Below are 16,937 nucleotides of genomic sequence, written 5' to 3' on the forward strand. Positions count from 1 at the left end.
CCTCAGGGCTATCAGCTACTCCTCCCAGTTTGGTATCATCAGCAAACTTGCTGAGGGAGCACTCCAGCCCTTCATCCAGGTCATTAATGAATAAGTTGTACAGGATTGGACTGAGGACTGACCCCTGGGGGACACCACTAACTACTGGTCTGCAACTGGACTCCACGCCACTGACTACCATTCTCTGTKCCCTGCCATCGAGCCAATTCCTAATCCACTTCACTGTCCACTCATCTAAACCACACTTTCAGAATTTGTCTGAGAGGATGCTGTGAGGGACGGTGTCAAAAGCCTTGCTGAAGTCCAGATAGATGATATCCACCGCTCTGCCCTCATCTATCCAGCTAGTCACCCCTTCATAGAAGGAGATCAGGTTAATCAAGCCTGATTTCCCCTTGCTGAATACCCTTGGAGTAGTGCAGGCTACTTCTGAGCACCTGCGTCTCCTTTCACATAAGTATATCATTGAGAACGCACACCAAACCAAACAGCTTCCACACTGCTTTTGAACTTGATTACCTCATGGTCTTGTTTTCAGTCCTTTTATGTATGGCTTCCCACTTCTGTTACTTAATTTGAACCCACTTCATCCCACTCAGGAAGTCTGCTTTTACTGAAAAAGGAGTAACTGGAATATTCCTACTATTTCTAATATAATAATTATTTGTCATTTCTGGAAACATGTAAGTGATATTATATTCCATAGTTATTTGAAGAATATTCTAGCAAAAAGTATTTTGAAATTGTAGCTTCAAACAATCCAAATTCATGTATTTCAGATGATTTATGAATGACCAAAAGTTTTTTTTTTTTAATGTTGAGATTGACTAAAACAGTAGCTTTGTATTGTCTAGGTAGGTTAACCATATTACTGGAAATGCAAAATGATACAACTTGAAGTCAGTGGATGTTTTATTCTTGTACACAGCAACACAGAACAAGAATTTAAAGCTTACTTACCTGCATGTATAAATTCATGTATAGTCAGTATTTCTGGTAAGAAAAATAAATCCTCTATATTTGTGTTTGATTATTATGCTATCAGGTAGCCACTTTATCAATCCATCTGGGATATTTATACAATTGGGAATAGMTATACCATATCAGGTTATTCTAATAATAAAATATACATCAGTGATCTTTGAAAAGGCCTTTTCTAAGTATAAAGTAAATCACTCCTTTGGAAAGCAGAGTCAGATTCCAAGAAAAGTCAATTTTTTTAGAAGTGTAAACACATTGATTACAGTTAGCTGTAAGAGATAACCAGTAAACCAAGTTGTATCAAATATACTTGATTACCATCAGTAGGACTAGATTTTCAAGACCTCTTCTGACAGTATAGATAGCATCATATATTTTAATGTACTTAACATCTAGCAGGTTCTGTTCTGAAAGTGATCTGTGGGATTTGGGACTATGAAAAGTTGGCCTTATTTATAAAGGCATTCTTTGTGAGATAACCTTCAGCAAATGTAACAGAGATGATGTAGATCTAGTTTATATCCTGTACTACAAATCGAACATACATTTAGTTTCAGCATGTAAAATATGTCCTACTTTTTGTGTTGTTTTGTATAATCAAGTGATTTGATAGTTCTATTTGAGGTAGTAGTTGAAAAATGTACTTTTAATTAATAAAAATTACAGACTAATCCTGATCATCACATACACTAGTTAATTATTTTCAGAAATTAATTGCTGGAAAAGAAACAGAATAAAATTATAGTTCACTTGTAACACAGTAAACTGAATCAATAATTATTTTAGCTTGTCTGCTAATTCATATGGGCATGTAATCTGATTTCTGGCACACCTTTCTCATCTAGCTGAATTTAAACTACTTATGAGTATTATACTGTGTAGTAGATTTGATATTAACTTGGTAATGAAAAAAGCTATTTGGTCCATACACCCTGTATAGCATCAAATGATTTAATGGTGAAACAAATGTTCTTAAAATTTAAATGGGTAATAGAATCTATCTATCTGCAGATTGAAATATAAAGTGAAAAAATTCTTTCACTTTAAAGTGAAAAGTTTCTTTCCTTATTGCCACAATCTGTGGGCTATTTACATGTCAGTTAATACCCTAATCAACTTTATTCTTCATGCGCGTAATGCAGCTTCTTGACTTGTTTGATGTTAATTTGTTACTCTTGCTAGCGAACCAGCTTATAGAGTTTAGTTTTTCTCCTGATAAAATTGCCCTGAAAACTTGTCCCACCTTCTTCTTGTAATACATTTTATAACCATGAGGAATCTAGAGACTCCGCAGCAATCCAGAGCGGCAGTGTTGCCTAGAGGAAGGCAGGCACTGACCTGCTGGAAAGATGGATGTGGAGCTAGGAGCTTTCCCCTTGCCCAGAAGCAAGACTCTCAGGCCAGCAAGGGGGTCTGTTCCAGGCCTGTGTGGCCCCAGGTCAGGGGTCTGGGATGCACAGAGTGAGGAACAGTGGAGTGCAGAAGATGCAAAACAAATGGGAGTTTCCAGGCAGAGGAGAAAATATTAAGGGCTATAAGGGCATGACTTGCATTTTTCACAAAGGGATAGTTGAGCATGGTATCACTTGGGATTTAAGATAAACTTTTTTTTTTCTCATGAGATAAGAACAGAAATCGATTTCTCTGTTGTGTTGTCTGAAAAAAAAAAGGTTAAATATACCATTAACTGGATTTTTTTCCTGAATTTAAAAACATAAAAAGCATTTTAAAAGGACAGATGAAAAACATGCAAAATCTGAATGGGCTTAGAGTAAGAAGATAGGTTCAAAATTATTTCCCATAACAATCAACATGTACCTAAAAAAAGAATAYTATTATGACTTGTGTTCTGTGTGTTCCGAAGTAATTTAAATTGTATATAGAATAAATATATCTATTATCTTTTAAACAATATTTTCTCTTTGAGTAATATATCTCCTGTGCTTATTTGTTAACTTCCCAACAATAAAGTAGGTATATTAATTACTTGGTGCATTGCTGTGTTATTTCAAAGGCATTTTGCCTCTCCTTCACAGGAATCTGATTTTTTCATGTTCTTATTCATGCTATGCATATAGAAGTATCGAAAGGTAATAATTAGACACATCTGCTTACATTTGCCAGGAGCAGATGTTAGAGAAATTAAAATGAACATAACTGTTACTCAGCATCATTAAAGAAGTGACTCTGTAATAATTTCCAAGCTCTTGACAGGCAGTTATATATTCTACATAGGCATATTTATGCAATTTGCAAAAATCTCATATACAAAATTATCTTCATCTGCAGTTGATTCAAAAATGAATTGTAAAGTGTTTCAGGTCACAACTTCTACTTCCTTTCCCCCCGGAACAGTAAGTTGTGAGCCATGGCAGCAGTGCTTATTAACACTGCAGGACAAGCCCATCAGCTCATGAGCGGCGCGGCAGAGTTGTAAGTGATTTAATAGCACACTCCAAGAAGATAAGGACATAAAAATGGCCATAATAAGCTAAACCAAAAGCCCATCTTTTTCTGTAGCCTGTTTTCAAATGTGGCCAATGGTGAAGGCTCGAGAGGAGTAATAAGAATAGGGCTGGTATTTCCCTGATATTCTCCCAGTGTTAAATCATGAGACAACTCAGGACCTTTCTGAGCAAAGCTGTCTGTTTTTCATCTTCTATTTTTAGCTTCTTTTTTTTTTTTTTTTTTTTTTTTTTNTTTTTTTTTTTGTGTTAAACATAATCTGTGGGTATTTCACAGTTTAAACATGCACATCTATATGCATATGGGTGAAAGTGAGAGTATCATTTCATTTGTTTTGAGCCTGACATCTGATAAGCTCTTTGGCTGCTGTTTCTTACAAATAACAAATAGTGAGTGATTGTTGGCCTCCTTTGCAACGTTGTTTTTACAAATATCTAAAATATGCTTCTTAGTTGCTTCTTTTCAATGTGGAAAAATCACTGTTTGTTTTGTCTGAATTTATACTAGAGATGTACTGTGTGTTCCGTAACTCTTGCTGCAGTTCTTGGGACCTTTTGTAGTTATACTTGACCCTGCTGGAGATGGGGACTAGAACTGCATACAGTGTTCAAGATGGCAGTGTACTAAAATGGTATAACGATTTTTTCTCTTTTTCTGTCTGTTCCTTTTCCTAATAATCTTTAACATTCTGCTTGTTTATTTTGACCTTTCAGAATATTGAACCGATCTCTTCATAAAGTCTTCAAAGTTTTCTGTTTAACTCTACAGTTGATGACTATAAACAATCTTTTAGCAGTTGGAAAGAATCTTCCTTATTTGTATAGTTTACTTTTTGAAATTACACACAGTTGTAGTGGAATTTTAAGCTTTTTTAGTTTTAAAGGGTGCTTATCTAATTCCATTATGGTCAAAGTAACAGCAACATTTTGAACCGTGGCTTACACATTGCTTGGAGCAAGCCTTGTCTTGTTTCAGGTTTCACCACAAGCTTCTCCATGAGTCAGTCATTTTTGGTGTCATTTAGTCACACCCCAACCTGACATTTATCCAGTCTATGTGGGGGTGATTGAAGTTTCTGATTACTAATATGTTTTTTTGCTGTCTCTTAGATCTCTGTTGACACCTCCCTGGCACCATTGTCATCCTGATTAGGCAGTGATAATTTATTTTGAAAGCTTATGTAGGCCTGGAGGTTTAATCCATAGACATTTTGTGCTACATTCAATACAGTTCATTCTTTGGTGCWAAGCTTTCTTTAATATAAAGTGTAGCCTTCTCTTTCGTTACTCCATAGTTTGTTTTCATGGTTTCCCACTGACTACTTTCCTCCATCAAGTCTMTAATGTTCCTATTAGGTCAATATTCCCACTTAAAACTAGATATTTTTATTCCTCTGTCTTATTTTTAGACTTCCAGGGTTTGAGCATCTGCATATACGCATAAATGTATTTGATCTGGTTGATTATTTTTCTATGCTATGTTTAAATGCTATTTTGGGACAGAATGAGCAGCTTTTTTTCTTTTTTTTTTTTTTTTTCTCAAATATACAGGGCTTTTATGATTGCACTCTTCCATGATTCACCAACCCAAGCCAGATTTTCTTCTGCACCTATTGGCTTTCCTATATTCTCTAATTTAACCCCTCACTCTGGTAACTTTTATTTGAGTTCCAGCAGCTTTAGCTGAATCCTGTTTTTGCTGTGTAGAATTTGTCTGTTCCACAAGCTTGTCCTGTTTGTGATGAATTCAAATGCCCCATACATACATACATCTTTTAAAACATCCATTCCACAGACAGCTTGGATGTTTCAGCACTGCTGAAACACGTGCTGAGTATAGGTGATAGAGGACAAAATTTTTGTATTTGAGGGGGACATCTGATTATTATAATTGAAATCATCTGTAGAATACTAATCTGTAACTGAAAGACATGTTATATAATGTATCTTTTTAATACTCTTTTATTCAGCTACATTTTATTCACCCAAAGGCTTACTAGAGATTGAAGAAAAGTTATTTCTTGCCTGCTAAATGGGCTTTGCAGTATCTGAGGTATATGACAATAATAGCTGAATTGTTGAGTAATTTAACAGTGGTTATAAGTCTGTGCCAGTGTTAGGTAGAATTCTGTCCCTTAAATGTGACTGTACAAGAAGGGCAATGTCTCACTCTGCGCTCAAGGGAAAAGATGCTACGATAGGAAGTAAAGTGGCGATGGTGGCCAGACAATGTCCATCTTCCACAAGAAGACTAAGGTACGAGGAAAATACTTTGTATAAGGGAGACTGATACACCTAGTGTGAAGCTCTTCATGTTTACCAATGAAACAGGAGAATTTTCCTCTGTCCTTTTTTTTCAGTACTAGATTAGGAAGAACATCACAGTCCACAAAAGTCCTTTTTACATTTTGTTATTTTGCAGTGAACATACTATGGGATACATTCATAACATTTTCACATGTTATATTTGTCTTGTATTGCATATAGAGAAAATGAGGGGACAGTAGCCAACATATCTTCTAGTGCAGAATCTTCTCTATTCTAAATATGCCACATAGATACAAGTCCATGTAAGTGTCAGCTGCCATCAGAGAATTCTGTTTAAGGAAAATTCAGCTATTAAAACTATAAGTTATGAAAATTTGTCATTCTATATGCATTTCCTGTCAATCATTTAGACCATCCTGTTTGCTGATTCAGAAGTCAGAAAACATAACTGTTTGAAACCCTCCCCATCTTTATTTTTACAGTGGTACTCTCCAATTCCCTAATTACTACAGCTGATAGGAGGTCTTTGTGGTGTTTAAATCATCTGCAGAAGAGAATATATTCCCTTAGCAAGCCATATTCCTCTAAGCTCACTGATAGTCAAATTTATGAAGGGGCACTGGCAGGGTAAGATTCCACATATTGCAAGCCTCTCTGCATGAAAAACCCAAGAGGGTTTGTGTTTTGCGTGTTTGTAATATTTACTTTTAGATGCCATTTAGGTTTTTTTTACCCATTTATTTATTCTGCTTTCTTTTTCTTTTACCCATTTATTTATTCTGCTTTTTACTGAGCTTTATGAGCATAACTGTCATGCGATCAGGTTAGCCTATGTGCAGTAATGAGCTTTTACCAAATACATTGTTTTCCTTTCGACTTACCACGCGTTCCAATTTTGTTGCTGCAAGATAGAAAATTGAATTTAACACTAGTGATAGGCAGAGCGAAAGAATGAAGGAAGCTGGAAACGTAAGTTACTTGTTCAGAGGAAAAGAAATAGGCTAAAGAGTTACCTAATCAGCTTTGCAATTCTCTTCTATTACAGAGATTTTTTTCTGAGGTTTATTTCCTTACTTAGAAGCGAACACGTCATATTGTGGACCCAAAAGAAGTCAGTAGTGAGCTGCCATTTATATATACAGAGCCTGCTGTGGTGGGGCTGTGCAGCAGCGACTCACGGCCACCAGCTGGGCTGAGATGGGGCTGGGGCAGAGGAGTGTGAGGGACAGCAAGGACTGCCGGGGTCCCTGGGGACCTGGCACCCCCAAACCTTGTGTGCCACAACCCTCATATACACGAGCAATGTTTCAAGTTGTGTCTTTTAAAACCATTTGATACCAAAAATATTCTGGATCTTTTTGTTTATGCTGGATTTTTTTTTTTTTTTGCTTGTTTGTTTTTGCATAGAATTTAGTTTGAGAATATTTGGTTATTCAAGTAATCACAGGCAACAGGTAAAAACTTGGGCCTCTGCCTGGATATTGTAATGCCAGTGAGAGCTGATGTTTCTAAAGTGAGTGCAATGGACAAGTTAGGGGGATGAAATTTAAGAAGTTCTCTCCACAGTGGAATAAATATTTATTTTTTTTCAAGCAAAAGTATGGCCATGAATGGATATGTATTTCACTTTTATTTAAGGGCATGTTTTCCATAGTTCTCTGTATTTAAATAGAACTTTGTTTTATTTGTTAACTCCTGAGTAAAAAAACTATACTTCTGAGGTGCCTTTTAAAAGATCTTAGGAAATTATATAGTAACAAAAAAATTGGGGGAATTTTTATCAGTCTAAAATACTCGTTTTACTGAAAACTACTCTGGATATTTTTAATATGCAATGTTAAYGAAAAATAGGAACATATGGTCACAAAATTTAAAACACATCTGTATGTACACAGATGTTTAGTACCTACAGCCCTGCTGTCCTGGGAGATCTTGAAGACACTAAGGAAATTATATTCATGATAATGTATGAAATAGCAAATTTTATTTTTGTTTTCCAATTTTTATTGATGATTCAAGTAATGCTGAAGAGAGATACAGCATGATAGATTTATGTGAAGAACTAAATAAAAGTATTAGAAATCTCTCCTGTATTGAAACAGAAAAACACTAAACCCCTCTCTCAAAACAGGCAGAAAAAATAATCCCCTCACCTCAAGGTTTCAGGGCACCAGCTCAGCTCCGTGACTAGCTGGTGTCACATCCCCCTGCCGTGTAGGAGGTGCAGAGCCATTACCTGTCAGTTCCCATTTCACTAAGGTCAGTTGCTGCAGTCGTGAGCACCAGCTGACAGCTGATAAAGGTTGACTTTGTTCGCCTGTAGGATCTCAGCAGGATTTCAATTAGGGTCATTAAATTTACCTGTTTCATTGAAGTTCTGTCAGCTCTAAAATAAATACCTTTGTGTTGCATGATGCAAATCCAGTTCCTCACTGTGTCTAGGTTATTTTTCTTTCTGATAAGTAGTTTTTTGGGTTTGTTTTTTTTGTAGAGGGAGGTACTTTTTTTCCCCGCTAAATTAATTACTTTTGGACTTTTATTTTGAACATAGTTTCTAAGCATTTGACAATTCTATTTTTGTCTTCTTTATTTTTTTTTAGGAGTGGCTCCATTAGATGTGATTTTTTTTGGTCATATGTATCTGTCATTAAGTGCATTTTCATTGCAACCTGTCTCAGAACAACTGAAAATATGAAAAGGAGCGAAGTGCAAGACCGTAGTTCTGTCATCTTGCTAGCTTTCTGCTACCAAATTGGTGAGGGTTTGATATGCCGTGAGGGTATGATACCCCTAGTATGTGAAGGTGTGTATTAGATTTTCTTTGATTGYGCCATGGGGTTAAGAAACACCTGATTGCTGTAAACCTGATTGGTTGTAAAACCAATGATGAGCTGTTTTAGAAAAGCAATATTCAGAATATTGTGTCTCCACCACCATCTCTTAGGACTTACACAGCCCGGAGGGACTTGTCCTGAGCTACGTCCCAGAACTGAAGTGTTTGCAGGGACTTCCCTGAGCCTCTTGGTGCAGCCACTGACCAAAGGGCCGCCCAAGGCCCCATCTCCTGCCAGCGTGAGCCCTGTGCCGCTTGGATGCGAGTATGCACCAAGAGGGAAAGCCTTCCCAAGACTTTACTGCAGGCAGAGGATCATGCAGGGGAGCCAGAGGCGGCAGTCCTGCCTCTGGAGGGCGGATGCTGCTGCGTGGGCCCACGCTGCGGCCAGTGCTGCTGCCCCGGTGCCATCCGGGCGGCAGCTCCTGTTGTGCCGTGTTCCTGGCTGCCGCCTGGCCAAGGCCGGCAAGGCTGCTCGCCCGTCGCCATGCCAACCGAGCAGAAAGCACCGCCGGTTGGCATGGCAACCCTGCCTCTGCTCCCTGCCGGCTGGGACCACGCGCTGGAGAAGCGCTTGGGTTGAGCTGCAGATGGAAACTCTCCCGCCAAAGGGTAGGGAAGGGCAGAGCCCTCCTCCCTCCCCAACGGGGAATCGCAGGTTTGTTTGGAAAACTTTTCCCGTGCAGCCCTCAGTGGGTTCTTGGAGGCGGAGTGTTTCCTTGCAGCTATTTATAACTCCACCCTGGTGTCCTTTAATGGAAAAGAAGTCGCGGTAATTTGGTAGAAAATACCAAGACTACCTAGATGTACGATGGAAAATCAGTGTAATTGAGATACTTTAGTATGGCATTTTCTTAACAGTGTTTTAACCACAGCCTAAAACGTACTTCCTGCTAGGGAGGCTGTCTGCCCTGCTTGCAGCCCATCACTGTGGGAGAGCCTTGAGTAGTGCCCAGGAGATGCTGGAGGCAAGAACGTAAGGGTAAAACGAAACTTTAACAAAAAAAAACAAGTAGACCAAGGAGCGTTAGAGGCTTTGGCTGGGCAGGCGGGATCTGTGTGCAAATGTCTCCTTTGCCCAGGCTGCTCATGAGCTGCACAGTGGCCTCATAGCAAGACCTTCTAACCAGACAGTTTCCTAGTGAAAGGYTCTGCTGAACAATGGACTTTGCCTATTCTTTTCCATTCCCTATTAGCTAAGTGATGTGTATTTTAGACGTACTGGACAAATTGAAATGTCAGCAGATATACATAAYGGATAATTTGTGTCTCTAATAAGAAAGGCATCAAACCTTTCACAACATTTTGAATGCGCAGAAAAAAAAAAAGAATGCATTGCTCATCTCCAACAAGTGAATAGTAGAGCTGCTGGTAAATTCAGACTTCTTAAGGTTGGACTCTCTGAATATGGCATATGTGCGCATTAACCTTTTTTTCTCAGGTCTCTTCCATACGTAGTAGGGGCAAAAAAGCTTACAGGTGTGTAGCCAAAGCACAGGGTTCATGAGTTCAGCWGTGCAACCCCCTTTGGGCTGATGGGGAAGGATGCAACTCAATCATATCAGGGATYCAAGAATAGGTCCTTATTTATTCTACAGCAGCCTTATCTAATGTTGAAGTTATGTGGAAGGCAAGGGGTGGAACCTTGAAGTTATATGGAGGTTCTCTGATTTTCAGTATTCCTTTTTATCTATGGAAATAGCGATTGGATGGTCTTTACTAGTTCATCAAAAATAAAACATAAATCATCCAAAAGCAGATGGAAATAGTTTTTGTGTAGGTCAGGAAAACAAGGGTATGAATTTATATTCAAATATAAATCAAAGGCAGTAATCTGCATTCCAAGCAGATATAAGGTTGTCCTCCAAAGCAATTAAATAGTATTTTTCTGCATAAGTTATTTTGAGTGTTTCCAATAATTTCCAATATATTTATTTTGAATTAAGAATTGCTTATAATTAATTGTCCTATTAACGTTATTCCATCAAAACTATCAATTATAATATTCAGTTTATCAGTCATTTGAAGAACATAATGCTTTTTGTGAAGAACCTAATGTTAAAGRTAACTTTTAACATCCTTGATACATAGCAAGACAAGACTGTAAACATTGATAGTCCATTTTGGAGCATTATTGTTCTTGTAATGCTGTTAACTTTATGGTAATGAGCAAACACTATTTTTTAAATTTCCTTTCCTTTTACTGAGTGCAGGAGATAAAAGGTAAGAATAGCTAGCTCAGTAAAAGAAAACAAATTATTGTTTGCATTTTATATCACAGCATTTATAGATAATTAGTCCTATAATTAGTACATTAGGTAYGTGGAGTATTATAAGATACTGCATTTTGATTTCTGAAATGCCTTTCTAGTTAATATATAGTTGTACTTCCTTCATGATATGCTCAGTCCATGAAGAGAGAATACCAAGTAGCAAATATTTACTAATTTCTTCATACAATCAGTACATGCAATGGTATTTCTAAATCTTTCTCATTGTTYGTTAATATGTGTTGAAATCACAGCAAATACACAAAGGGGAGACAGACATACTGTTGTAATACCTCTTCAGAGTTGTAATACCTCTTTACCACAGTATCTTGGTGATTTCTGAAATATTATTTGCTATTTGTCTTTTTTTTTTTCCCCAGGGAAACAACAAAAAACTGTGTGTGCCTTTCTTGAATTCGTAGCAGCACACTCAGATACACATCTCTTGCAATGATAGAAAAAAGTCAGTGATGTTTGTTATGGTTCTTTATCCTTGTAAGATGAAGTTCCAGGGTCTTTGAACAGCCCATGGAAAAAAGTGCTTGTGGCCTGAGCAGTCAAGCTTTTCCCATTTCCAGGGTATTCTTCATGTACTCCAGGAGTGCTGTGCTCGCCTTCTGTCAGCGCTTTGAGGGAACTTGTTAGTGTTGTAGCCCAGAAGCACCTGATACTGTGAGGGACTGGGGAGGATGGGTAGGGAAGTAGGACCTTGAATGCGATATTGTATTGTATTAAAAATAAATATCATGATTTATGGAGGTCCTTGCTGCTGAGGAAATTGTCTGCTGCTCTGTGCAGAAGTTAGAATTTCCTAAAGCTGGTGGCTGTGTGTCCTTTCTGATAATCACACCCTGATATGGTAGCTGCAGCGGGATTAATATCTCTCAGCTTTAGACATCAACCCTCTTGATCTCTATGTCTGAGTTAGTCATCTTAAGCTCCCCTGAAGGAAGGTGGCCCTTGATAAACCTCCTAGGCTACTTAGCTAGGAGTAAAAGTGCATTTTCTCATCTTACCTAGCAAATACTTCGTGCTTTTTTTCCAGGCCACACTCAAAGCCCTTTTAGCATTTCCTCTGGCATATAGAAAAAAAAGACTTCCTTTGCATGTACAGAGCCTACCAAATAAACTAATCATATAATGAATGCTGACATCGATATGGGTTTTAATAAGCTTTATTGCCAGKAGTGATTTTGGTAGCGTACCCGAAGGAGCTGGTCTTTGCTGCTCATTCTTTTATCACTCCGTGCACAACCAAGCAGTTTGAGCACGGGTCTGTTCGGGGAGTTAGCCACTTCTTTTGCTTTGAGCTAATCTGCAGCAGTGTGATGGTGAGCAGGTTCACGTTGATCCTTTTTGTTGCATTATTTTCAGAGCAGGCCAGACTGGCAGAGCACAAATATGCAGCGATCCTTCGAGGTGTGCAGGAGCATATGTGCTTTCTGGGGCATAAGACAGCTCTGGGAGATATTCTGCTTCTGCTGTGGCTGTTGTTCAAAGGCCAAGGAGTTGCAGAAGATGCTGCTTAAGCATTTTGCTCAGTAGATGCTGAGTGAAGACCTGGGAAGGAGCTGATATTTCACAAGTGGTTTCCTTGTCAAGCGACTGGAGGGTGTATCTTTACTTACAGTACATGGAAATATAGTCACAAACGTTAGGATATAGAGAAATATTTTAAGATGAAAGAAGAAGTGAAAGGTAACTGGGAAACTACTGATGAAACTTGTACTTCAAAAAGTATTTTGAAAGTCTATTTTTCGGTCAAGTTGCTGAAAATTCCTTATATTTGTTCAGTGGTGCTGTTTCTGYATGCAATTTGTAAACTCCTTTCTCTGTCAAGTAAAACGAAATTTTAGTTGAATAAACAAATATAATGACAGAAAAGTACTGCTTGTATTGCTACATATGTTTCACTTAGCTAGTTAATTACTGCATTTGTTAGCTGTTAGCGTGTATTTTATTTCGTGCCAAAGGAAGAAGGAACCTAGCCTAAAGCTCTTTTCTGTTCAAATGTACTGCTTCCATAGTATTTTAGTGCTAGCAGGATCCACTTGTTTCAGTGCAATACAGTGGCACCCCACATCTTCATTTTGATTAATATACATTGTGCCTTTCTATGTTGTGAACTTTTAGTCTAGAGCGTATGTGTCCACTGCTTTTATAATCCTCAATTTCTCGACGTTGATGTGCAAAGCACAGTAAAAACCGAGCACAGAGCAAATTTTAAATGTTAATGGAAACAAGCTTTAACTAAGCCAAAATAGGACTGGTGGAGGATATTCATTCTAATGCATCAGAGTCAGAAAATTGGTTTCACAGAGGATGTGSAGAGATGTGATCTTCGTGATGTGCTAATGGGAGCGAGGGATGTGCGCAGAGCGTAGCACGTACCCTGCTCGTTGACGAGCAGTGACGATCAGTCCTACTGATGAAAGCTTTCAACAAAAAGACTGGGGCAAGTTCTTCTGAGCAGTCACGTCAGATTTGGGTTTTAAAGAATGAGCTTACACTCAGCCAATTCCGCGGGAGCATCTTTTCTTCCATTAGTGGGTCCTTTTGTTTTCAAAGATCTCTTACTACTCCTAAAAAGGGAACAGCTCGTCCTTGATGCCTAGAATGATTTATTTTCTAAGCGATTAAAATTGATTTCTTAAAACTGCAGCAGCCACCTCATTAAAGGGAATGAATCACTAAGTAAAAACCCACAAAGACTCCTCGCGTGAAAGGCGTTCTGAAGTTTTGTTTGATTTCAAGGAAAGGCTTTAGGGGTGTAGAGAAGCGCAGGCAAGATCGATGCCTGAAATTGGGCTGTCTCCACGTGAAACCCATTACAGGAATGGACCATTCCCAACAGTCGTACTTGGAATCACTGAGCATCCTTTTCCCAAACAAGCAGCCAGCCTGAGGGGTTTTGTATCACCAGCTTGTAGAAGCAGATGCAAATGCAGGTATCCTGTGGTTTGCACACCTGCTGCTAAATATTTGAATGTGTTTGGAGATCACATAAATTTCTCACTGTTTCATGAAGGGTTTTATTGTTTAAAGCACTTCTATAATTTGGAAATCAGGATTTTAATGACCTGTACTTAACAACCTCATTTTTTTTCTCACTGTAAAACATGGCATTATYAGACCTAAACAATGTTTTCTTTAATTTTAAGCAGCCATTTCTGTATGTAAGAAATATTATCTTCAGATGTTAGCCTATTTCATATCATGCATTAAAAAATAACTTTTGCAAAAAAGAAAAAGTCCTTCCACACTTTGAAAGTTATGAGGGAAAGAAAACATGAAGATTTCTCTTTTCTAACAGGAAATTTTGCTATCAAATTCACATGCTTTTTTGTTTGTTTGTTTTATTGATGCTTAACTTTGAAAAACTTCCATACATTTTAATACTATCGTATAATACCGTGATGCTAACAAATGAGGCACAATGTCTACGACTTTTCAGAATGTTTCAGTGTAGCTTTTTTAAGACATTACCAGGTCAAATTTGCAAAATCTGAAATGAAGAGAAGATTTTTATAATAGATGTTTAAAAATAAGATTCCTTATCCATTTGTAGGCTCTTGAGTTAGTTATCAGATCTCTTAAAAGACAACATAAACCTTTATTTACAAAGTCATGAAAACCAAACTTTGACACTTGTAGGAATTGCGCTACAATTTACTGTTTGTCTAACTCATGGTGTAGCCTAGTGATAAGAAAATTGTTATGCCACTACAAGGTACAGTTTCTTTCAAAGACACACATAGAAAAAGCATCTTTCCAGCTGACTTTCCAGGTGTGACTTTGAGTGCTACTTTAAATTATTTGGAATGTATTTCAGTTCATCTCTCACTTTTAAAAATGGGAAAGATACCAGTGTTTTTGGATTACCTAGTTTGACACCCCACAAACAGAATATCAGGTAATTTTCAGGGGGGTAAGTACATGGAAGAAAAGGAGGAGTAGGACAAATGATACCAATTATGGCTGAATTTCTTAAGATTTTTTAATACTGGTTAGATGGCTCTTGAACTATTAAAATTAGTTTAAAACTCTTAGAAATATCGATTATTTTAATTATTTTTTTTCAAGAAAATGTTAAAAAATACATTAATCCAAACTAGTAAAATTAGCTGGCTACAGAAAGAATTATTTTTCCAGTTATGCAAAATATGATTGACTCCTTTTTTTTTTCCCCCTCACCAGGATTATACTTTGACTATGTACTTTCAACAGTACTGGAGAGATAAGAGACTGGCTTATGCTGGCATCCCTCTCAACCTCACGCTTGATAATCGAGTGGCAGATCAACTCTGGGTGCCTGACACTTACTTCTTAAATGACAAGAAATCATTTGTGCATGGTGTTACTGTGAAGAATCGAATGATTCGCCTTCACCCAGATGGAACGGTGCTTTATGGCCTCAGGTCTGTACTTTTATGATGAAAATTTCATACCCATTGTTATGTATTGTTGATATTTGTTTCCTGGTACAAGGTTATTACAAGCATTGTGTAGCATATTATGTAACCTTCCCTGTAACTCTGAAAGATGCCCGTAGAAAATAAATGACACACTCGATGTTTCTTAATTTTGCCAGGAGCATCTTCAGTCAGGTTTTATCTGTTTATGTAGAGTCACCATATCTGGAAAGCCCAATGGCAGTAGAAAGCAGAAAGGCAAGCATTAATTGCAAACCTGAAAATTTCATTCAAAACACAGGCKGTGAGACTGAGCGTGGGTGCCTATGTCGTCTTTTGATGTGTTTRTAGTCTAGAAAGAAAAAGAAAATCACAAATAACCCTGGTTAATTGAACACAGCCAATTAAACATGACTGCGTATACTTTCAGTAGTTCCTTCAAACAGGGACCAGCACGGCAATATTTTAATGCATTAAGGTACAAAGTGACCTTATCCTATTCTATTTTCTACCTGTTTTAGCCTTGACCTGTGCTTACTGTTATTATTTTTTCCCTCTCATAGATTTTATGGTTAATAATGACAAAAATCCTTCACTTAGTAAGCATTATTACACAAGCAAGAATCTTAACAGAGATTGAGTAGTATCAAAAAGTCCTTCTGTTCAGACAGGTTTTTCCATTTGCTTCAGTGATTGAAATTATACCAACAAAACAAGTCTTTCTCAGAGTAAGCTCCATTTATGTCATAGGAAGTTTCTTGTGTTTTTAAGCACCGATAATACTCAACACTGTTGCACGTGGTAATGCACGGCAAAGAAGGCCTAGTATAAAAGTTAATCAGATCTGCAAAGTAGTGCAGATGCCTTATATTTTGTCTCATTATTTTACCTGCTTTTGTTTTTTTATTGTCAGTTCAGTTTTTTTTATCTTACTTGGATCTTGAWCTCTAAACTCTTCAACTCTCATTATATATGTGTATATGAGCTATGTATGTATATATGTATATATGAGTATGCATATCAATCTATCTATATCTATATATCTAAAATATCTATGTCAAGAATCATCCCCATAAGCAATGAAATAAAAAAAAAATGAAGATCAGAACTCTTGTGATTATAACATTGTACACTATCTTTCTGTTACACTCTAAAAACACTTAAATTCTTTCAGCTGAAGATTATTTGTCATAAAATAGCATATTTGAATAAGTTAGATTCCTGTTCTGCAAAATGTGAATGTCCACAAGCAGATTACACTCTCCTTGATGTGGCAATCTTTTCCCCATTTCCTTTTTTTCTGGACATAGGCAATATTCATGGTCTGATTTTGCTGTATGTGTGGGAGAGTGGCTGCTTAATGAAGGATAACTGTCTGAAATTAAATCTTGGCAAAATATGGGACACCATTATAAGAAGGAAGAAAGTATCTGTGAACATTAGCTCCCCTGATCTGAAGCCTTTAACTTTGTACTGATCTACTGCTATCCTACCTTCTTGTGGCTTTTGAATATCCAAATTACATTGGCCTCAAGCTTCTGTCTGGAGAAAATGGATTGAGAACCAGAACCTGGAGCTTTTTGTATGTGCCACAAAACACAGGGTCACTGAGAATAAAAAGGCAAATTATAGGGAGTACGATACATTACATCACTGAACAAAGCAGATCCTCAAAAATACATGTAATGAAAGTGATTACTAGGCTTCA

At 37.5% G+C, this 16,937-nt stretch overlaps 1 protein-coding gene across 1 annotated transcript in view; it reads left to right on the forward strand.

Annotated features, from left to right (window-relative positions):
• Window positions 1–16,937, forward strand: part of GABRB3 (gamma-aminobutyric acid type A receptor beta3 subunit) — a 105,653-nt gene that overhangs the window by 57,109 nt on the left and 31,607 nt on the right. Inside the window, exon 4 of the mRNA XM_026034263.1 lies at window positions 15,015–15,235. Coding sequence (XP_025890048.1) covers window positions 15,015–15,235 — 221 coding nt within the window. The remainder of the gene's footprint in view (window positions 1–15,014; window positions 15,236–16,937) is intronic.

The sequence above is a fragment of the Nothoprocta perdicaria genome, unplaced genomic scaffold (assembly GCF_003342845.1).
Source record: "Nothoprocta perdicaria isolate Ctin4 unplaced genomic scaffold, notPer1 scaffold_140, whole genome shotgun sequence".
Lineage (NCBI taxonomy): Eukaryota > Metazoa > Chordata > Aves > Tinamiformes > Tinamidae > Nothoprocta > Nothoprocta perdicaria.